General features: G+C 47.1%; 1 protein-coding gene across 5 annotated transcripts in view; it reads left to right on the forward strand.

Annotated features, from left to right (window-relative positions):
• The window catches only part of Moe (moesin), a 129,008-nt gene that overhangs the window by 96,334 nt on the left and 10,490 nt on the right, over nucleotides 1-22,184 (forward strand). For 4 of the 5 annotated variants that reach the window (XM_089572089.1, XM_089572093.1, XM_089572092.1 and 1 more), the window contains 9 exons: nucleotides 12,088-12,149; nucleotides 14,191-14,274; nucleotides 14,696-14,791; nucleotides 14,924-15,028; nucleotides 16,211-16,380; nucleotides 17,735-17,818; nucleotides 17,928-18,074; nucleotides 19,388-19,484; nucleotides 21,434-21,597. In XM_089572089.1, coding sequence (XP_089428215.1) covers nucleotides 12,138-12,149; nucleotides 14,191-14,274; nucleotides 14,696-14,791; nucleotides 14,924-15,028; nucleotides 16,211-16,380; nucleotides 17,735-17,818; nucleotides 17,928-18,074; nucleotides 19,388-19,484; nucleotides 21,434-21,597 — 959 coding nt within the window. In that variant the 5' untranslated portion in view covers nucleotides 12,088-12,137. Of the gene's footprint in view, nucleotides 1-10,353; nucleotides 10,496-12,087; nucleotides 12,150-14,190; nucleotides 14,275-14,695; nucleotides 14,792-14,923; nucleotides 15,029-16,210; nucleotides 16,381-17,734; nucleotides 17,819-17,927; nucleotides 18,075-19,387; nucleotides 19,485-21,433; nucleotides 21,598-22,184 lie in introns of those variants that run through there. The other variant, XM_089572090.1, reaches the window with a different exon arrangement.

Consider the following 22,184-nt stretch of genomic DNA (forward strand, 5'->3'; position numbering starts at 1 on the left):
GCTCTGTGCAACTGCGTGCGATGCAGGGGACCGTAACGCGAACATACGGGATTTCAACAGCACTAAAAGAACACCGGTGCTGGCGATAGACTGCGGCAGCCGCCGGCACAGCTAAGCCTAGTTATGGTCTGGGGAAGAGTTACTGTGGTGCTAGAGGTGTGGTGCAAGTCGTGATTTGTAATGAGGTACTCTAAGCTGCAAGGGAGTAATGCACACGTGTACCGTACCCAAGTAGTGACTGGAGATCAGGACAACGAGAAAGATATCCGTTGGACAACTAGAATGGGCTGGGTGGACTTTGAAAAAAAAAGACTCGGAGGTTATGAACAGGTGATACAGATATCCGCGAAAATAAGAAAAAAGAAATTGTATTCTACCCATGGGGCCGGAGCCCGGAGGTAAAAGAAAAAAGCCGCTGGAAATTAGGTTCAGGACAATGCGGCGAGCTATGGGAAATACTAGGATAAAAGAGAGAGATAAGAGAGAGATCGGTTACAGAACAAACTTGAGTTGACAATACTTTACCTGAAATCGGCAGCAGGAGATAGACTTGGACGGTAAGTAATTCGGCAAACATATAACCGATGGAATGTGAGGGTGACCGAGTGGCTAACAAGGGAAGAAAGATGTAAATGGGACGGCAGAGCCACACGGGAGGGGCAGATAAGATAAGGAAACTTTCTAGGATCGGATGGCCACAGTTAGCCGACAGGGATAATCGGTCATTAGTAGGAGATGACTTTGCTCTGCTAAGAATGTAACTGGGCTTACTATGATCACAGCGACGTCGATGGGGAAGATTGTTGTAGTGGTGGCAGTGATTATGACGATGCTGAATCAGCGTGATAAAGGAAGTTGGCGGATATGACGTGCGTGAAATAGCGGCGGATTCCCGGCCCTATCACACCTGTTGAAAGCCGTTTTTCTCACAAGTGACTTCCCGGTGCATACGGCTTATCGTTGTGACTAGGATGGAGCGCCCCCTAGATAAGAGGCCATTACCTCTGTCTTATCCGCGGAAGGCGAAGTGATCCAGATCTGCCCGGTCCTCGACAGGGCGTCGCTGCAGCCTGCTTGCGCTGTCTTTTGACATTGTGGGGAGAGGGGGCTGGGGGGGAGCACGCTGGCGGAATGGGAACGGTGTTGCCGCTGAGGCCAGCGGAATTTTTTAAACAGTTCCGCGCTCGCGATTACAGCCGCTGCTCCTTGCTGTTGTAATCCGACGAAGGAATGTGAGGTGGGAATGACGTGCTGGAAATCCTTCATTAATGCTGAGACACAGAACATGCGAACTATCGAAACCGAAAAAGGGCTAAAACTTGTGGGTTTCTAAGTGGACACAGGCCACTACCCACCGCGGGTTCGAGCTTCGCGCGAGCCAAGGGCCCCGATCAGCCGTCACCACACACACACACTGGGACACCGATGCGGCGCACTCAACCTCCGCTGGGAGGAGAGCGATTCGCCGCAAAGAAATAGGCCTCCAAGTTCACAAAGGAGACGTTTATTCACGTCGTCCTTCAGCAGTACACACGCACTCAATCGTCACCCCGTCCCGGGGGCGCGCGAGGAGCAAGGCTCCGCTGCGCGCACGAAGCGACTCGAGCAATGTGCGCCGCTAGCACGCCGCTGCAGGAGAATGTCCCCGCGGCAGTGCTGTGATCTCTCTCTCGTGTCGACCGTTGGGCCGGTTGCGAGAGAGAGTGGGCAATCAACGCAAGGTACGCCTGTCTGAGGTCGCTGGACCCCGCTGGACAGGCTCGAGCCGCTGCAGGTCAGAGGACACGTGCGGGCGAGCTCGAGTAAGCACTGGTCCGAACGGCAAAGGCCGGCACGGACAAACAGTAACGTACGCACCTTACGCTGTCTCGGAGGGATCTCTCTCTCTCGGCCCCGCTCGGACGGTCGCGCGGCGCGCGGCCGCCCAAAGCGGGGTCCCGAATTCCCGCCAAAAGGCGCCAATGGCAAAGGCCCTTGGGGAGCCGGGGCGGAGCTGTGGCTAAATGACAGTGATTAGTCACCCAGCCGCCTCTCCACCGCCTGAGGCGGGAGCAAGGGAAAGAGGAGAAACGACGCGGTAGGCCGGCACAGCCGCGCAAAGGCGACGGCGGAAAGCCAGATTCCCACAAACTTCTCGTAAGCGTGCTAAAAAAAAGAAACGAAATCGCGCCTTGTTTCTATCCTATTTTTTATTTTTTACTTTGTTGGCACAGCTAATATCATTAGGGATCCTAACAGCTAAGGGCAAAGAGAAGATTTAATGGTATTCAATTTTGGCGAACCATGATTTAAAGTACCAGTACGTAATTTACCGACACAGCACGAAATTATACATGTCGGCATAACTACATGAGGCAACACGTATCAAGAATCTGGTTTCAGTTAGGAAATCATAATAATTTTTTGTAGCTTTCCTGTTTGAAAAGTCGGCGCAAGGCCATTACCACCCTTCTAGGCTCTTGCACCGTTAGTTATAATTAAGCCCGCATCTTGTTATGTGCCTGTAATACAGTGTCTTCGGGGCCATTTGGGAGCCTGTGCAATCGTCTCAGCCACAAGAGACAGAGCTGCGTAACTTGTGCGGCGGAGTTCATCACCCGATGCCATTTATGCGCTATTGCAGGCCATAATTTTCGGGCTGGTGGCGGATGCTAGTGATGGCGAAACAGCGCAGAGGCACACGAACAAAGGAATGGGAAAAAGGACGCTGCACAACGCAGTATTTCTTCGTCGATTTCTTCGCCCGTGAGCCGCTGTGTTGTTTCACAATCGTGTAAGATCAACTCGTCCATACCCGCCGCGCGTTAGCTCAGTGGCTCTGGCTTTCGGCTGCCGATCCCAAGGTCGCGAGATCGAATCCCAGTCCTGGCGACCGCTTTTCGATGGAGGCGAAACGCAATACTACCCGTGCGCAGTGCGATGTCAGCGAACGTTGAAGTACACCGGGTGGTCCGAATTAATCCGGAGCATTTCATCAGGCGTCCCTTGCATCCCAAGTGAACTTTCTACCTACTAACTCGCCATTTAGTTCGTGCGGTTCTTGTTTTGTTTATTCTTGGGTTGAGCAATTTTTTTTTTTCGCCCGAGGGATTCCGAGTAGGTCAGACTAAGTGCTCCAGAAAAACGAAAGAGGTCGAGTTTTCAGAGAAACGTATACCCATAGTTGAGAAGGTTCGACAGAAATGTCCCGCACGGCATTTCGTTCAAGTAATTATTTTGTCTTTATGCATGTTTTGTTTGTTTTTGCGGGCACTTTTTTGTTGACGGTTCGATAAGGTACACGTGTGAGCTTTGCGCACTTTTGGTTTGGTTAATGGGGTTTAACGTCCCAAAGCGACTAAGGCTATGAGAGACGCCGTAGTGAAGGGCTCCGGAAATTTCGACTACCTGGGGTTCTTTAACATGCACTGACATCGCACAGTACATGGTCCTCTGGAATTTCTCCTCCAAAGAAATTCAACCGCCGCGGCCGGGATCGAACCCGCGTCTTTAGGGTCAGCAGCCGAGCACCATAACCACTGAGCCACCGCGGCGGCTTTGCGCACTTTTGGAGAGAAAAAACCGTCTTAGTAGATTCAGCTCTATTCCCAACCAGAGGACGAATTACATGGCGGGACTGTTACGAAAGCGTTCCGTGAAAGATAAGCGAGACTGAGAGTGAAGGATAGAGGATCAATTTATTTCCCTCACAGCACTAAGTACGCAGTAGCAGTTCCTTTGAATGCATTAAAAAATGCATTTAAAAAGAAATTTAAAACTTCTCTGTCCTAATGATGCCCGTAATGCTTATTCTGAGAGCAGATGGTGATGTCGTGTATCATGCTTTCTCCTGCGAAAATTTTACGTCTCTGCGTGAGCGAAGTGATTTTGCATATGGTTCTTAAATAAACAATTTTACAAATGCAAATGTTGTCAAAAAGGAACATATGCGAGGCATGCAACTGGGACATCATAGTTTCCTTCAACGACAACCACAGCAGCAAGAAACACAAAAACAGCAAAAGAAACGCGTAGGACGTCAAAACTTTGAGATCACTGCGGCAACCGGCATTGGAGCAATGCGAAAGCAAAACGTCCACATACTATATCGACGTCCGCGGCTGTTCTGACGTCCATGTACTATATCGTCGTGAATTGCTATTTTGACGTCTAAGGTATTTTTTCGCGTTTAATTAACTAATTGCATCTCATCAACCACATTTTCCCACGGCAACATTTTATCACACACTATCTGTCCCACTCGCACTTTTACACATTTATCTGAAGAGAACGACGTAATTGTGCGGACAAAATTTGCGGACACGTTGCGCGGACACTTTTTGCTGACGCGACAGAGCCGTATAATAACCGTCCTCCTCGTCATTGACGTAATAAAAAAAGGGGATGTTTTGTTCCCCGGGATTGCTTCTATTTACGTCAGAGATCCTGTATGCGCACTATGCACGCGGCCTGTGACGACACAAATCAGATTACGCCGCTTCTGCGAATCCCTTCCCAATACTTTCGCGTTCCGCATCCGCAAATTTAAGCCTGCGCACACATCTCTATACAGAGCAGCTGTGAGGCTCCTTTGTTGGACAGGTTTTATTTGGAGTGGGTTGTGCGTGTGTCTATTCGCGTTCCGCGGTCATGATGCAATATGTCAGGTGGCCTGGGGCTGCTAAATGAAGAGCAAACAAAACATATATGAACGGCGTGGCCACGGGGAGCTCCGAATCAAAACGCCCTAATCAGGCAGCAGGAGGGGGCGCGCAGCAAGTTATCAACCGCGCCGCCCGTCAGGTGGAAGCACGTGCAATTCCGCGGCTTCGAGGAAAGCAAGGTTAGTAGAATTCGCAGACGTACGTTCTGATTATCTTCTGCCACAGTGGGTAGCTGTTTGGAGGCAACATAAGTTCCATATCACTTGAGATCAAACTGGCGCGACCACTCAGGACGCAGCGTGTTTCCGGAAGCGGGAGACGTTACAATCGCTTGTGTACTCTGGGGGTGGGCCAGTTTTCAATGAAACTTATCGGGCTGGTTGGTTCATTTCAGTACTGAGTTAAGTCATCCCTTCTTCAATACCTCATTTTTCGTCCTGAGCCAAGTCTTACTAAAGCAATGAATTTTAACACCCCCATCTGTTAAACAATCAAACATCCCCATCCGTTAAGGACAACGCAGCGAGCTATGGAAAGAAAAATGACAGGTGTAAAGTTAAGAGATCGGAAGCGGGCGGAGTGGGTGAGAGAACAAACGCGCGTTAATGATATCCTAGTTGAAATCAAGAGGAAGAAGTGGGCTTGGGCAGGGCATGTAATGCGAAGGCAAGATAACCGATAACGGAGTGGATTCCAAGAGAAGGCAAACGTAGCAGGGGGCGGCAGAAAATTAGGTGGGCGGATGAGATTAAGAAATTTGCGGGAATATGGTGGCCGCGGCTGGCGAAGGACAAGGTTAATTGCAGAGACATGGGAGAGGCCTTTGCCCTGCAGTGGGCGTAGTCAGGCTGATGATGATGATGATCCGTTCATGAAGTTTTTTGTTTGCTTTTCTTGCTTACACGTTTACTTGTTTTTTTTTTTGCGTTTGCTCCTTTCTTGAGATATTTCTCTCCTGTGTCATGTTGATAGAAGGCTTATAGGGTAGCAGACTGTCGTCCTAATTGCTAAGGCATATTTGAAAACTTGAAAGTTTTCAAAGAAGTCTTTCGAATTGTGACAATGGAAATAGCAGGCTAAACCAAGGACTGGCACCATCGAAGGAGCTGTGTGTCTACAGCCCACTGCGCGAAAACAGATCGACGATAGCCTATTCCGGACTAGACTAGAGACTTCGGTGGATATTGAGGTAGATATTGTGACAGCCATGTAAGAGCGTCTGCAGTCTTACTTATAATTCACCACGCTGAATTTAATGCCGAAACATCAGAACGCGAAAGTTGGAACCAGTCTTGTGGTCCACATTGGGTGCTGGTAGGTTAAGCAACTGTTCTTAATTCTCACGTATCATCGCCTAAGTGTGGCCCCTTCTGCATGATAAATATGCGCATCAGAATCGAGAGGGCTGTACCATCTCGAGCATGATCCAGTGCCCCAGACGAAGTAAATTAAAGCTGTCAACTGCGATTGATTATCTCGTACCTTCTATTTATTGCTGCGGAGAATTCTGCAATGTGCTTAATTTGCATGCGGTGAGGTAATTCACCGCCCACGTACATCGAGGTTGTGCTCGATAAGAGCGGGCCGTGTCGATTGAGTACGATAAGGCACATAATTATTGTTCCATTGCAAGCTCCGACGACCGGGAACTGTTCGACACCCACACACACTCCACATACCTCTGTTGGGTCGCCGGTGGCAATCTTCTATATTCTCTACTTCTTTTTTTTTTCGTCTCCGCCCCCCCCCCCCTTCTTTTTTTCCGTTTTTTTTTTCAAACGTGGATGTTTGCGCCCGATAATGATTGATGACGCAGTGACACTGTTCGAGGTGTGTCGCGGATCGTGCAATGGCGTAAGCGACCTGACGCCTTATCGACGGAAGTCGCGCCAAGGTCAGTTCGACATAGTTCGCGGACAAAAGGGTTGTTCCCTCTCCGAACCCCATTATTAACGGGTCTGTCTTTCATTAGTCCAAATAGAGAAATGTCAGCGTATACGTTGGCAGAGTGGAGGCAATAACGCGAGCAGTAATCGCTTATTCCATGTTGCCTCAGCATCTCAGGGTTTCGACGATTTCAAATCTCATTCCGGCCGTCAGAAAAGTAAGTTGCTCAGGCTCTGTGCTAGGCCGAAGCTCGCGACTTCGATAGCGGCTGTGGCGGGTGCATTTTGAAGGAAACGTTCTTTTTTCGCGGTCTACTTCAGAAATACAATTAGGCGTACTTACGTCGCTGTTTGGTCGAGTTGTAAATTCCCGGTGGAACCGAACTGGCTCAATCAAGACGAAGGACAGATAAAAGAAGTGCACATCAGCGCTGACACAGGCGACACATCTGTCACTATAGGGGATTGGCTGATAATCGGACAGTGATGAAGTAGCAGAGAACTGCAGCTCTTGGTAGCTGCATTCTTTCTGCCTTTGCGCATTGCAGTTTCTGGCAACTTTCTTTGAAGACGACTTACTTGATATCTCTCTAAGAAGTGAAATAGGCAGTTTATGTAAGGAAGCCTACTAGGACTATCCAAATACACATTTTATGACACGCATTTTACTCCTGCGGCATACATGTCACGGTTTCCAATCCAATACATATCATGGACATTGCGTGTAACTATTGTGAGTAATTAAGCCCTAATTTGGAATTACTTCCATTACAATATGGAAGAATGTTGAATACGAAAGATAGGATTATTCGCACTAATACTGCTAATAGTTTCAGTAAATGTGTTTTTGTAGACGTCGGTTTACACATGAAGTGAAAGCTATTAATCCTCATTACTTTGCGCGCCCCGCCGCGGTGGCTCAGTGGTTACGGCGCTCGGCTGCTGACCCGAAAGACGCGGGTTCGATCCCGGCCGCGGCGGCTGAATTTCTTGAAGGCGAAATTCTAGAGGCCCGTGTGCTGTGCGATGTCAGTGCACGTTAAAGAACCCCAGGTGGTCACAATTTCCGGAGCCCTTCACAACGGCGTCTCTCATAGCCTCAGTCGCTTTGGGACATTAAACCCCAATAAACCAAACCAAACCAATCATTACTTTGCGCGATTAAAAGAAACTAGACCTACACCACTGAGCTCCACCTGCAATGCTGATCGATTGAAGGCATCACCAACAGCATCAGTATGCGCGATATTGATACGCGATATTGATACAGGTAATGCAGGATTAAACGTGCGTTATACGCGAAGAAATACGCAATGTCTCAGGCTAGCGTCGGGTGTGTCACGTTCTTGACTGATACTGCGCATGTGCGCACCGTACTGCGATGCCAAATAAGGCTTGGCGTATACGGAATTCTTTCGGCACTCCCACTCCTTTGTCCATATTTGTCTCATGGATAGCGGACTCCGGTGAGCCCATATCTTTGTCGGGTCTTCGCACGATTGCAAAAAAACTTGAGCTAACTGAAAGAAAATGCTTCTCACATAATCAGTGCCCTGTGCCGCTGATTCTGAATGCGGCTCCTATAGGACACCTTCAGACATATAAATGCCGACAGCTGCATGCTTTGAAGTAGGCTTGTGGGAGTAACTGAAAAGATACGTCCAGGCAGCATACAGCTGTCGACGAAGCATTGCTGGTGTCACTGGCGCGAATCCGAAGTACCACTTGATGTCTTGCTAACTGCCGACTGGCCCAATTCTTTGCTGCATTCCGATACGACTGAAAGGATCACGCGTTACACTGGCAGGAAGCTGGGAACGTCTTCGACTAAATTCTATAGTGAATATCTTTTGTCGCAACGAAAGCGGATCTGTTTCTCTAATCACGTACGGCTCCGTCCATGCTGGTCAACCTTCAATGCTATTTTTAGCCCTTGCTGTCAATGCACTGCAGTAATTCTTTTATCCTTTGGGAGGAGAGGGGGAAGGGAAAAGGGGTGGGGGGTAGAAATTACAGCCTTCGTTAAACGGTTGGTTTGGTTTGGTTTATGGGGTTTAACGTCCCAAAGCGACTCAGGCTATGAGAGACGCCGTAGTGAAGGGCTCCGGAAATTTCGACCACCTGGGGTTCTTTAACGTGCACTGACATCGCACAGTACACGGGCCTCTAGAATTTCTCCTCCAAAGAAATTCAACCGCCGCGGCCGGGATCGAACCCGCGTCTTTCGGGTCAGCAGCCGAGCACCATAACATGCACTGAGCCACAGCGGCGGCTCAGTGGTTATAGTGCGACAGAACGAATTAGTTTCTGTCGCAAAACTGTTAATTCTTCTTCACTCAGAAAAGCAAACAAAAAAAAGCATACTGTAATAGGGATCGGCTCCCTCCGAGAGTTGCCGGTAAATACGCTTGCAGCTGCAAAGCATGTAGGTAGCGGTCCTTTTAACTTACCTGCACGATGTACTGACGTGGGCTTGTCGCAGCGTTTCTGGTGGTTTGTCGCAGTTTAGCGCGCAACCATGACGAAGGTTGGAACAAAGCCTTGGGGAGCGTAGCGGTGAAACGATAGGCAACGTCTGTCAGGCGTCTTTCACGCCGTGCGAATAACAATGGCGATCGATGGGCGGTTAAAAGCGTTAACCGTACCGCTCTCCGTTGACGACGACGACGACACGCTCCAACCAACGCCCCAGAGAACTATTCCCCTGCTAGCGCTGCTCCGCTGAGAATTCGAGAAAAGAACATCTTCAGCCGACGGAGGCAAATGAGTCGGAAAGATGCGTGTCCAGCTAAAATACCTTTTTTGAAAGGTGTAACTGGTTGTCGTTTGCAACTTGACGACAGTTGTCGTCACTGTTACTCATGCAACCATCATATAAAGCTTCAACGATCGCTCTTTGTGCGTCAAAGTTACCATGTGAGCAAAGCATTCGATGTCTTTCCGTCCTTGCTTCGACGACCAGTGTGGAAACGCAGCTGACGCGAGAAATTGTTGCGAAAAGACCCGAAACTGAATTTAACCTATGCTGACTAACTTGCGAGGGAAGCTATTTGACCTAACAGCCACGTTCCACTATCCGCGTTTCTTTTTATTTTTTAGAACGCGTTAGAAAACAAACAACGTGTGGCAACTCCATCGGCCGCGGTGGGACGAGGACGTTACTAATTTATCGTCTGACACTTTCGCCATGTTAAATTTGTCGTGTCGGGTTAGCCATCTGCACGATGTCGTCAACTAAGCAACGTGATTAAACTTAGCCAGACACACGCCTTCACTGGAGTGGGAGTCCACTTCGATCTTACAGTGATGGTCCCGGAAATCGACTTTCACGTTGAGCACCCTAAAAGAAAATATGAAGGTTCCGAGGGGGGCTCGAGAAAAGAATTGTACCGGTAGTATTGCGTATCTGACGATGGATAGCCGGCTCGAGTAAAGTGGGAGGGGTCTAGATAAAAGCAAACAGAAAAACTCATTTTGAGAGATGAGTACGATGCCGTGAAGCAAACGCTAACACGAGGCAGCAAGCTGACGCTCGAAGCGCGGGTTATAGCACGACATGGCGCATTCTTCAGTCGTCGATATCTCTTCTCTGTCATCTTATTCCCGTCCTTTGTATCGTCATGGTACAGTGACGCATTTACACGCGTTGCCGTTCGACTTGCTGAGTTTCAGCTTGTGAGCATTTCGCGATAAGTCCGGCCTGTTCTTCCTCAGCGTCGGGCGTCGAGAAAAGGAGAGTCAAACATTGCGCCCGCGCGGTTTCGTAAACCGGCGCGGCGCGCATGCGCGCGCGCGCGCGCGGAACGGCCGCTGCGCCTCCGCGCGGCGCGCCGCGAAAGCGGAAAGTGGGAGTTGCCACACGCATGCGCGTTTGCCACACCCTGCGGACGGCCATTTTGTACGAAGTTGTCACCGCGAGCGCGGAGGTGATACGCCGCTTTGGAATACGTTCTTTTTTCTACGCCGGTGAGTGATGCTTGGTTGTCCCTTACGCTAGAGCCCGCGACTGGAGCCGCAGAAGCGGCAGTCACCGCCGCTGTTCGAGCGCCGCTGCGGCCCCGTCTTCAGTGAGGTACCGGCGCGCGCCGACAGACCGCTCGGGGCGAAGTTTTTTGTAAGCGACATGACGTGGTTCAGGGAACTGCGTTCTGGTGTCGTCCCCGTTTCCGGGTGTTTTTCTCTAGAAAGCTGCTCCGTTCTGGCATTTTCGGTGTTCATAGTGGTCCACTAACGTGTCAGCTGGCGTTCGGTGGGGAGTCTGGTGGCTGCCAGCGCGTAATTTCCGCATAAATTGGGAGATGCTGCATTCCCGGCGGCTCTGAGGTCTAGCCTCGTCAGCGCGTATACAAAAAACCGGTTGCTTCTAACCAGCCGTTAAGCGACGAACGCTGGAGTGTCCTTTTGCCACCTGTTTTTTGTTTTGTTCAGCCTACCGTGTTTGGCGTAGTGACAAATTTTCTTGGTTTTGGCGTAGAATTAAGTGGCTTTCGTTGACTTGCCCTTAATTCCTGCCGAAGGCGTTGCGCGGTGGTTGCTTGCAGGCATGTTGAGCCCAATACACGCGCTTTGTGTGGTAGCCCTGTTCTAACTCTACCGGTGTCTGTACGCGTCCTTCTATCGAGTGGGTTGTGCTAGTTTTCGTCGAATGTAACCTTTCTGAGAGCTTATTTGCGCGCTGCGAGATGCCGGTTGCTTGCGGTCAGAGTCGGTCTGTCCGTTCGGCTCCGACGGAACGATTTTGGGCGCGAATGACGTAATGGTGCCGGTCGCTACTTGTTGAGCGGAGCATGTGTGTAGGTGCCCTCGCTGCAGCCCGGGCATTTGACTTTAAACCCTTAACTGGCGGTAACCGAACATTTATCCTCGTTTCGACAGGCTTCGCGGTCAAGGTCACGCGGAATCGCTAGTCTTTTAACACCACTGGCGCACTCGACAGGATATTCCAATTCCGGCGAGTTCTTTTCCCTTGCCTTGCCGGTGCGAGTCGCGTGTTCGAGATTAAACCGGTGTAAACCAGAAGAAAGAATAATAAAAAGAACTGGCGATGTGAAAGGCTTGTTTGAGCGACGGCGATTCTTTACGGCATGCCTGTCGTCTGGCGAACGATGCAGTTGGGGCTTTTGTGCTGCTTGCATATTCGCTCTGAGCGAATTAAGTGCAGCGCGCGTGGGGGGTTTCCTCTCCAGAGCGTTGACTGCGCTAATGCGCCGTGCCGCAAGGCAGTGTGAGGGGGTTTGCTTTTTATGTCTCTTCTATCTAGTCTTCTTACTGCAGTTCGTTAGTGTTTTATCCTCGTAGTGCAGCTTTAACAGCTAAGTTTTCAAAGTGAATTTCGCCACTTCATTGCACTCCTGAGTGCGAATGTCCGTAAATGCGCTGTTTTGTGTTTCTTTTGTTCTTTTGTTGAGTGTCAGTTTGCCTGGACATCAGGTTGTTTGCTGAAAACGCTATTCCATATCGGATGTATCGTAGCGCAGCTGGAATGCAGTGCTCGTGACTTGTTCTGGGGCGAGATTTCTGCACGGAACTGACATGCAGCAATTGTTCTTTTGTTTCAGAAATTACCCCCTTTTTTTTCTGCCGGTGGACAGCAGGCAACTAAAGCAAGATGCCGAAGCCGGTAAGTGTTCTGTGGCCTTCGTTGTCAGCTGGCAGAGCTGTCATATTAAGCATGCCCTTTGAAAGTACCAAGTTTTTCCTTTTTCTCAGCTCCATTGGTCATATTTGTATGCTGTTTAATATGCCTTGTCTGTATTGAGTGCCTTTTTTTAGTATGCAGTATGCTTTTGCTTCGAAATATGATTACTTGAGTCACGTGCCTCACAGTAATATATGTGCATCTAGTACAGTGTGCTTAGTTTTTATGGTAATTTTTCGCAGTGTTGCTGCCTCAGTATATCTGAAGGTTAGTTTATGTAGCAGGCATTGCAAGAGCGCAGCCTAGTGGGCAGTTATTCATTACTGCGCTGCTCAGGTGCTCAGAAACGAATGCAAATTGGAGATAGTGGAAGAAAAAAAAACTTTTAACTATGTCATATATTCATACTACTCAGTGCACTTAAGAATGCTTAGTGCAACTACTGTGTGCTGTGATTGTTGTGCTTGGCCGATGAACCTGGCAATGTGGAACGGCTCTTTGGCACTGCATGTAATTAGTGTTACCCAAAACTGGTTGTGGATTTTTGTGGAGTACTCTAAATGTTGCGTGCGAGTTGCAGCAAGTATTTTCTGGCAAGGAAATGTTGTTCAAAGGTTTGAGAAATATCTTCAGGTAGAACCTACAGGCTGTATATGCTGAAGCACCACACTCAGAATATCTTCGTTCACTGTTGGAGTAACTGTGGCTTTTGCTCCAAGACTGCTTTGTGTTGACACTACTTTGCAGTAGTTTTTGAAAGGTTTTGCGAACTGTCATATAAACCTTGGAACCCACAGTAGGGCTGTCAGTAGCCACTTGAAAGGAGACAGTCGTGATGAGTTCCACGGGTAGAATTTTCAGATAAGGATGCAGCAGGCCTTTGATAATGTTTCCGCTGTTGTTTTTTTGTGCCTTTGACATCTGTGGACATCACAATACCAGATCAGCTGTTTCAACACATGGTACAAAGTGCGGCATGTTTGCATGAATGCCTAATTACTTTAATGCGTTTTCTCTTATCAGATACTGTATAATCTCTTGTGAGGGCAGCACCAGTGTATAGGCCGCTCCCCCTCTTTTGGACTAGATAATTTGAAAAAAAAAAAATTGTTATACGTTTTTTTAATTTGTGCGTGGGCCACACCTTCAAAAATCTCACCGGAATTTTAAAAATGTGCGGCTCTTAAGTGAGTTTACGGTAATTGCCTTCTAATTTCATGCTTGGTGGCTCAGTTGTCGTTCCACCCATTGGAAAGACATGCTTGCATTTCATGTAAATATCCTTGTAAGTAATCTGAATGGCTTAACAGGAGTTATAAACAGCTCGCAACATTTCTCTTCATCGGATGTATAGCGTGGCCCCTTTATTACCTCCATCCATTCTTTGAGAAAAGCTACCTCTTTATTCATGTTGCAGGTTCATTAGCCAAACTGATAGTCCTTTTACGCCTTAGCAGCCGAATTCTTGATGTCAGGTGTTATGTCACAAATCCACACACCTTATTTGGACCAGCCATGTGTGATGCCACTACAGAGGTCATTTTTTCTTATTTCCATGGTCTCTCTTATTTATATTCTGTCCATGCGTCTCCCTAAATAAAGTTGGGAGCAACAAGTTGCTTTATTTCAAGACTTTACAGGATGCAGCTTGTTTCCTTGTCTTTTGTGTTGAAAAGTGTATGGTGAGTTGCTGTTAGTACTGTATGTTTACACTATTTTTCTATTAATGAAGCTGTTTTTGGCAGACGCTGCATATTCTGCATTCTCAAAAAGTAATGTATCGATCTGGACTCTCCGTATGTGGAGCTTTGTAGTGTCTCTGATCGCACATACTCAGTCTGGTCACGAGCACTGCTCTTGAAAGCAGCTGCTTCCCGCACCCAGAGCACAGGTGGGCTGGTGACAGGACATGTGTCCGTGACCTGTGTTTGATTTCTTTGTTCTTGAATTTGTTTTACAAAGCAGACTTGGTGTTCAATCTTGCTGCCAGTACATTGAAGAGAAATTTTTCTTTTTTTTGCAGGTGAACGTGAGGGTGACTACGATGGACGCGGAACTAGAGTTCGCGATCCAGGCTAGCACCACAGGAAAGCAGCTCTTTGATCAGGTAGGCACCATTTGACTTTAAGGGAACGCACCTGTTCTGCATGAGGATGAGCTTAGTTAATATTTATTTTCCTGCTGTAAAATGTTTGCAACTCAGGGAGAGGTGCAGAAACTTTCCTATTTATTTACTGTTGCAGACTTGCAAAGTGGTTGTCTATTTAACTTCCTGGAGGGCTGTTTTCAGTAAAAATTTATTCCACAGCTATTGTTGCTTGATTTTCTTGGTCTGCATCGGTTTACGCTGACGCATTGCTCGTCCTTGCAGTTTGTGCTCTGTGAGCATATTTGTGTATATATATTTTAGGTCCCTTGGTGGCTTTACTGTTTACTGTTCACACTTTTAACATCCGACTTGTAATGAAGACTAACTAGGTGATGACTAGGTTAGAAACATGTTATGAATGGCTGGTTTGCTCTTTCAGGTGGTCAAGACAATAGGCCTTAGGGAGATCTGGTTTTTTGGCCTCCAGTACACAGACAACAAAGGGTACATCACATGGCTCAAGCTGAACAAAAAGGTATCCTTGACCTTGACTGCTCATAAAAATGCTGGGGATTTCAGTTAAGGCTGCAGTTTGAATTGAGTGTTGTGGGTTCGAATAATGTGGCTAAGCGTTCTGTGGATTTCTGTTTCCGTCCCTTCTGGCCAGGTGCTCAGCCAAGACGTGAAGAAGGAAAACCCGTTGCTCTTCAAATTCCGTGCCAAATTCTACCCTGAAGATGTTGCAGAGGAACTTATCCAGGAGATCACGCAGGTATGCAGCTCGTTCTTGTGTAGTCCGCAGTTGGGAGAATCACAGCGGCAGCTCTGAGTACTGTATTGACCAGATTAGGTCGATCCTCCAACTTGGGGAATGAGAAATTCATAAGCTGCAACGTTGTGCAGATTGATCAGCGGAGGCTGTCAGCCTCCAAAATTCATTTGGAATGGCTGGCACAGAGCGGCACATATTGGAGCAGCAGCGGTGGTGTGAGAAACTAAACACTGGAATTTGCCTTTTTTTTTTTTTTCCTGAGGAACACTAGGTTTAAATGCCTTCATTTTACTCTGTCAAAGTTTGCCAGGCACCCTAAACGTCCGCAGCAGTTCTGATGTCTCACGCTAACAACTTTAATTTCCCACCAGTGTGTGGAAAGCTTTGTTTCTCCAGTATCTGGTGCATTTCTTAGAGCATCGAATTCGTGTGCTGCCATGCAATTTTGTGACGCCACCGCTCAGACTGCTTTGCAATTATGTCACGGTGTGGCAATGGTGCTGTAGTGCTCTGTGTATATCTTGGTGTGGTGTTGGTCTTGTCCGAGAGCCTTTTGCAGTGCTTTTGAAAGAAAGGGCATAATACTTTAGCTCAGTAACGATGGCACAAGTGCTTGCATTGTATAAACACATGTACCTTTCGTGCTCTTTTGCATGGATTAGCACAGTGGATTAGGGATGCTCAGTCAATTATTTGCAGTGCGTAAGATGTTTCCCAGCTTCCTTCATGAAGCTCAGAAGCTGGGTTGAAAAGTTGGTCATCCATTTGGCAGTTGAAAGCATTTTGCTTTCTGCAATGTGCATCACTACACATTGAACTGTTCTAAAGTTGCAAACTGAATGAACGTCACCACTGATGTCTTGCTTTATGAACTGCCACCCTCGCACGAGTTCAGAATACCTTGTCGATTCTGTCAGTTTAGAGTAGTCTCTGGCACTCCTGATTCCAAGCAAAGGCAAATGTGTGGCTTGGCCAAAAGTCTTATGGCTAGGTGAGATGAGGAAGTTTGCTGGTAATGTAGGGTGGCTACAGTCGGCAAGGCAAGGACAGTTTTAGAGCATTGGGAAAAGTCCTGTCTGACTGTGGGTATCGTTGGTCCGATGACGACTCCTGCTTAGTTGTCATTGTTGCTTTGTCCATGGTTATCGGCAGAACTCGACAACTGCTACTGTTCTTTTGCAGCGCCTTTTCTACCTGCAAGTGAAGAGTGTGATCCTGACAGACGAGATCTACTGCCCACCTGAGACTTCCGTCCTGTTGGCCTCCTACGCAGTGCAGGCCAAGTATGGAAACTACTCGCCAGAGATCCACAAGCCAGGCTGCCTAGCCAACGACAGGCTGTTGCCTCAGAGGTGCGTGGCACGGCTGTTCTCTGCTGTGGCTTCAATCCTTGATAATAAAAATGCTCTTTGTGCTTCATTGGAAACAGGCGACCATTTGTTGGGGTGAAATGTTGGACTTTGGGGCTGTGCACATGTCTAGGGGTTGTCGGCAAGCCTATTTTCTCAGCCTCTTCCAGGTTTGAGACATTGCCGCAAAAAGCACCCACTACGGTGGCTTAATAGGTATGGTATTTGGATGCCGAGCCCAAAGTTGTAGAATGGAATCCTGGCTGCGGCTGTGCATGTTTACGTGTGCTGTGCTATATCTGCGCACTCCGAAAAACCCCAGATAGCCCATTCACCTAGAGCCCTCTGCTATGGCGTCTCATAACCAATGTGCTGCTTCAATACTTTAAACCCCACATGCCATACTGTAGTTAAGTCTGTGTGCAGTGATTAACATTGTAAGTAAATTCACCGTTTTGATGCATTTAAGTTGATAGTTGCTTTTTCTTTACTAGAAATTTGCTTTTATGGAACTTAATGTATAACTGGCCTTCAAAGCTTGCTACTGGTTTAGACGATGGAAGATTCGGATACGGTTACTGGCCAATTCTTTTGCACACTGAAACTTATGGCATGCTTGCTTATAAGCAAGATTTTTTTTTTTTACCATTTTGCACTGTTATTTCACATTCCTTATTCATTGCATGGTTTTCAGTGCAACTTCAGATGCATTGCAACTGACTGTTTAATTTCTGATGCCAATCACACTTGCTGTAGCACTGCCATATAATATCCAAGCTCTGCTGTTTTGTTTCAGTGTCACCTTGTTAATTTTCATTTCACTTCATTTCATTTATTGAACCCTCAAGGCCAAGGGCATTAAAGAGGGGAGTGGTTACAAAACATGAAGATACATAAACAGATGCAATGCATGACACAAAACAAAGTATTATATTCCTGTTATACAATGTTAGCTAGTGCAGAACGAAAATGCTGGGTTGAAAATTGGCTTAAATAGCAGTTGGAACTGAAGGGTGGCACATATAATGACAGGGCTGAATTCTCGTTTAAGCTGATCCCCGTTGCCCCATATCCACGAAGCTTGCAACCATATGAGCCTTGTCTTTGATTTTGAAATGGCTGGAAGTTGTGTGTTTCAAGATGTAAATGTAGTGGTCGGAGGAAAGTACAAATGAACATGTCTGTGCAGTGGTAGTACATCCATATTAACAGGCATTGCTACCAAATGGCCAAAAATCATGTATCGTCGGTTGTGTGGGTAGATTGTTGTGGATTTACCAAGGCTTTATTTGCCTATGAACGAATCATTGTCTGTGTGTACAGATGTGAATGGTTCCTTTCTATTGTTTTCTCCCAGGGTTATGGACCAGCACAAACTGACCAAGGAGCAGTGGGACGAGCGGATAACCAACTGGTGGGCAGAGCACAAGGAACTGCACAGGTGATTCCCTCAGGAATGTCTGGGAGTGTGTCGGGTTTCCCGTTGGCGGTGCACAAAACAAGCCAGCGAAGCAGTGTGCACCTTGTGCAGTCTGTATGCTTCCGTGCAGGGATGATGCCATGATGGAATACCTGAAGATTGCCCAGGACCTGGAAATGTACGGCGTCAACTACTTCGAGATCAAGAACAAAAAGGGCACTGACCTCTGGCTTGGCGTTGATGCCCTCGGCCTCAACATCTACGAGAAGGATGACAAGTGAGTTTTTCACTAAAGTGTGTATGCCCAGCTTGTTGTCAAGGGTTCCTTTGTTTACAAGAAAAGTGGCATTATACTTGTGGATGTTGATTCTCGTGAGAACTTTTGCAGCAGTGTAATGGGGTAAAAGGTCGGGCAGCTGTAGAAATTGTAGTTGGCCCGTGTTGATTGATGTCTGCATTGTAGTGACAAGAAATACTTTTGTTTGAAAGGAAGTTTTATAAGCTGGCGAAGAAGAAAAATGAAATACAGGCACATTGCAGTCACACGTAGTATGAGCGAAGTGTGGCGACGTCAGTATTTTTGGTTTGGTTTATTGGTTTATTGGGGTTTAACGTCCCAAAGCAACTCAGGCTATGAGGGACGCCGTAGTGAAGGGCTCCGGAAATTTCGACCACGTGGGGTTCTTTAACGTGCACTGACATCGCACAGTACACGGGCCTCTAGAATTTTTGTGCACGAATATCTAAGGCTAGTCTTTAATGACATCTAGTTCTTTTCAACCCCGATCTGTCGGCAATAAATCCATATTTTTGATAGACTTCAACTAAACCACAGGAAGCTAGACTAAAGTTTTGCTAATAGAAATTGATTGCAGTTGTCTTCGGTGTTCTCTTTAAAGGGATGCAGAGTATAAATTGAACTTTGTCTTGATTGATAGATCACCACATTCTAATGACATGGTCGTTTTCACTGAAAATGTAGCTTTTGTTAGCTAGATAAGTCCAAAGAATGGAATATAGTTTCTGCCATCAGCGGCAGATTTCTCGGGTAAACTGCATGCATGAACAGTTCTTTTTAGGCACGGATCTGAGAGGTTGAGCTGGTCATTCACTTCAAAACTGTGATCAAAGTCCCTTAGACACAGACCTGCTGCGGTGGTTCAGTGGTTATGGTGCTTTAGTACTGTCCCGAAAGACGCGAGTTCAGTCTCGGCCGCGGCGGCCGAATTTCGATGGAGGCGAAATTCTAGAGGCCTGTGCACTGTGCGATGTCAGTGCACGTTAAAGAACCCCAGGTGGTCGAAATTTCCGGAGCCCTTCACTACGGCGTCCCTCATAGCCTGAACCACTTTGGGACATTAAACCCCCATAAGCCGTAAACCAAATCTTGACATCGAGAGTTTGAGTTGAGTGACTGGGAAATTTTGTAACGAACTTTTCTCGACAGTAAATGCATCTTTTCCTGCCAGAGAAATAATCTAGCCAGAAAGACATAGAATTCGTTTTTACTAAGTGTGTGGCTATGTTAACTGTATTGGTTCAGTGACCTTGTCTGACTGCATTGTAAGCGGGATGTCTTGTGTATTGCAGGCTCACACCCAAGATCGGCTTTCCGTGGAGTGAAATCAGGAACATCTCCTTCAATGACAGGAAGTTTGTGATCAAGCCCATTGACAAGAAGGCCCCTGTAAGTATTCTCTTGCTGGCAACCCATTTCTGCTTGACACCTTAGTCATTTGAGTTCGTGTGCATCTGTCACCCTACCATAGGCCAGTTTGGCACTTGTGGAGAATTGATGTTTCTTTAGTTTCGGTTTTCACTTTGTGGACAGTCTTTCTAGATCTGCTGTGGTCAACAACGGAAACGTGCTGCGCATAAAAATTGAAATTGTGCTAAATATAAGTGCAGCGACGGCTTGCCAGTTGGATTTTTCTGCTGCACATGACGGTAAAGCGAGAGTGTTGTGACATGGTCTTCAAGGGATTAGAAGTGCTCAGAGAAGCACAGGATTCTCCATTGCTTCAATATTTCCTTCACTCGACTGTCAATTGAGGGGAAGTGTTTCAAATTTTCATGTTATGCTTAGTATGCCAAGCTAACACATCTCCACATTGAGACTTGGTACTGCCTTTAGGGATTTTATGCAAAAAAGTTTGCCTACTTTAGGCAGATTAAAGTACCTTGTTTACATGAATATAGTTTTTTTCTTTGTTAATTGGTTTCAGAATGTATCTAGAGTTAGTCGGAAGTAAGGTGTGAATATAGATTTTTTTCTCTGCTGAAGCGAGCTGGTGGAAGGCAACTTTTCAACCTTGGGAGCCGCACGACGCGCACGTTGAGTGTAGAGGGTAGCTATGAACATTGAAAAACGTTAGCGCGGGCTGTTTGGAAAGAGAAGGCACTGAAAGAGTTGAGTGGAGTAGAGAAAGGAAAGGGCAAACGAGCACAGGACTGGGCAGCACGAAATGCAAAGCAGTGGTGGTACACCGGTGACTGCGGCCGTTGCTGCACGAAAGACTGCGTTCATGCGTTAAAGGCTTTGGTGCACTCCAGTTTAAAAGCTACTTTCTTTGTTCGTATAGCATGACTGGCTTGTGATGGTTCTACACAAGCTTTCAGGTTTCAGCATATTTTCATTGTCAATCTTTATGGAAACTGCACCTTGCATGCAAGCATTTTGTAGTTTTTGGGTTGGTTCTGCAAATGTGGTCGCAGCGGATGAAGGTTGCATGAATTGTGTGCTCCGTGCTCAAGTAGTGGTGACTTGTGTTTGTGTGCCCTTTTGCTGTGCCAGAATGCACATCGGTTTTCACTGCTGAGTGCTATGCCATCTTTGTAGCTGTAGAAAAAATAGTAAGAAAGGACATCAAAAATAGCATCATTTACACAGATTCCATGAGTATGCTTAAAGCACTGCACTCCAGAAATGCTGCTGAACCCATAATAGGAAACATCATACATAACATAGTTGAAATCACAAAGCAAAAGCATAACATTAAATTCTGCTGGGTTCCTAGCCATGTTGGAATTGCGGGTGATGAGAAAGCAGATGTATGCGCTGCACAAGCCCAGAACAGTCAGATAAGACAAGTGAACATGCCACACAGGGATTCCTTAAAGTTTATCTACAGTAAACTCAGAAATAAGTGGCAGGCTGCATGGGAAGAGCATGTAAACAAATTGCATTCTTGTGAAGCCCATTTCAGGGGAATGGCAATCATGTAGGCATGAAGAATGTTTTACTGAAGTTATTTTGTGTTGGCGTCGCATTGGACACACCCACCTCACGTACAACTTTCTGCTAGCCTAACAAAACAAACCTCTCTGTGAAATGTGTGGTGCTGAACTCAGTGAACCACATTTTAATTTCATGCATAAAACTAAAACTAAGAAATATTTCACAACATTTTACAGGGAAAGCATCCCATTACACCCCCATGTTACTTTTAGGTGATCGAGCACTGGTTGACATCTCATGTATTTTTAGGTTTCTCAAGGAAGCCAGCGTTTTATATAAACTCCAAGTATAAAAACCTTCACCTTTAACAAAAACTCTTGTGTTTGGCGCATCATAGCCTCAGTTGATTTTGCGCCATTAAAATTGATATAACTACCTAACTAACTTTTGCTGTGCAGGACTTTGTGTTCTTTGCCCCTCGGCTGCGGATCAACAAGCGCATCCTGGCGCTGTGCATGGGAAACCACGAACTGTACATGCGACGCCGGAAGCCAGACACCATCGAGGTGCAGCAGATGAAAGCCCAAGCTCAGGAGGAGAAGCTCGCCCGCAAGCAGGAGAGGCAAGCGCATCTTCTCGCTCTTCTCTTGTGCACGACCTGGGACAGTATCTTGAGATTGCCCCCCTTAGATTGCAGTGGCCTTGAAACCTGCATTTGCGGCATTCATGATAATGCCCTTGGCAATTCCTGCTTGGAATTTTGTTCATTTCAATGACTGATTGGAACGCTTTATTGCAAAGCCTAAAGGATTTTTTTTTTTTAATGCATATTGCAGCACGCTGGTATTACCGCATAATGCGGAATATAGGTCGAGGCGGAATATAGGTCGACCCCCGTACCTTGAAGCGAAAAAGTCAGCATAAAAATTATGAGGGACTAAACTTCGTTTTATTCACTGGTGCCACCAGACTCGTAGCCTCCTCATTCGTCTGAGCTCTCTTCGGAAGACGACTGCTTTGCGCTGGCTGCGTCCCACAGCATGTTGTCCTCGGTACCGTCCAACGAGTAGCTAATGCAGCATTTCTTGAATGCCCGCATACCTTGTCTTCGAGCTCAGGGTGCACCGCGCGGCGCCCGCGAAAGGACGCCTTCCACGCGTTGCAGGCAGACAGCTTGATTTTCTGCGCTCGCCAGTACCGGACGCTCTT

The sequence above is a fragment of the Amblyomma mixtum genome, chromosome 2 (assembly GCF_055824585.1).
Source record: "Amblyomma mixtum isolate Tamu chromosome 2, ASM5582458v1, whole genome shotgun sequence".
Classification (NCBI taxonomy): domain Eukaryota; kingdom Metazoa; phylum Arthropoda; class Arachnida; order Ixodida; family Ixodidae; genus Amblyomma; species Amblyomma mixtum.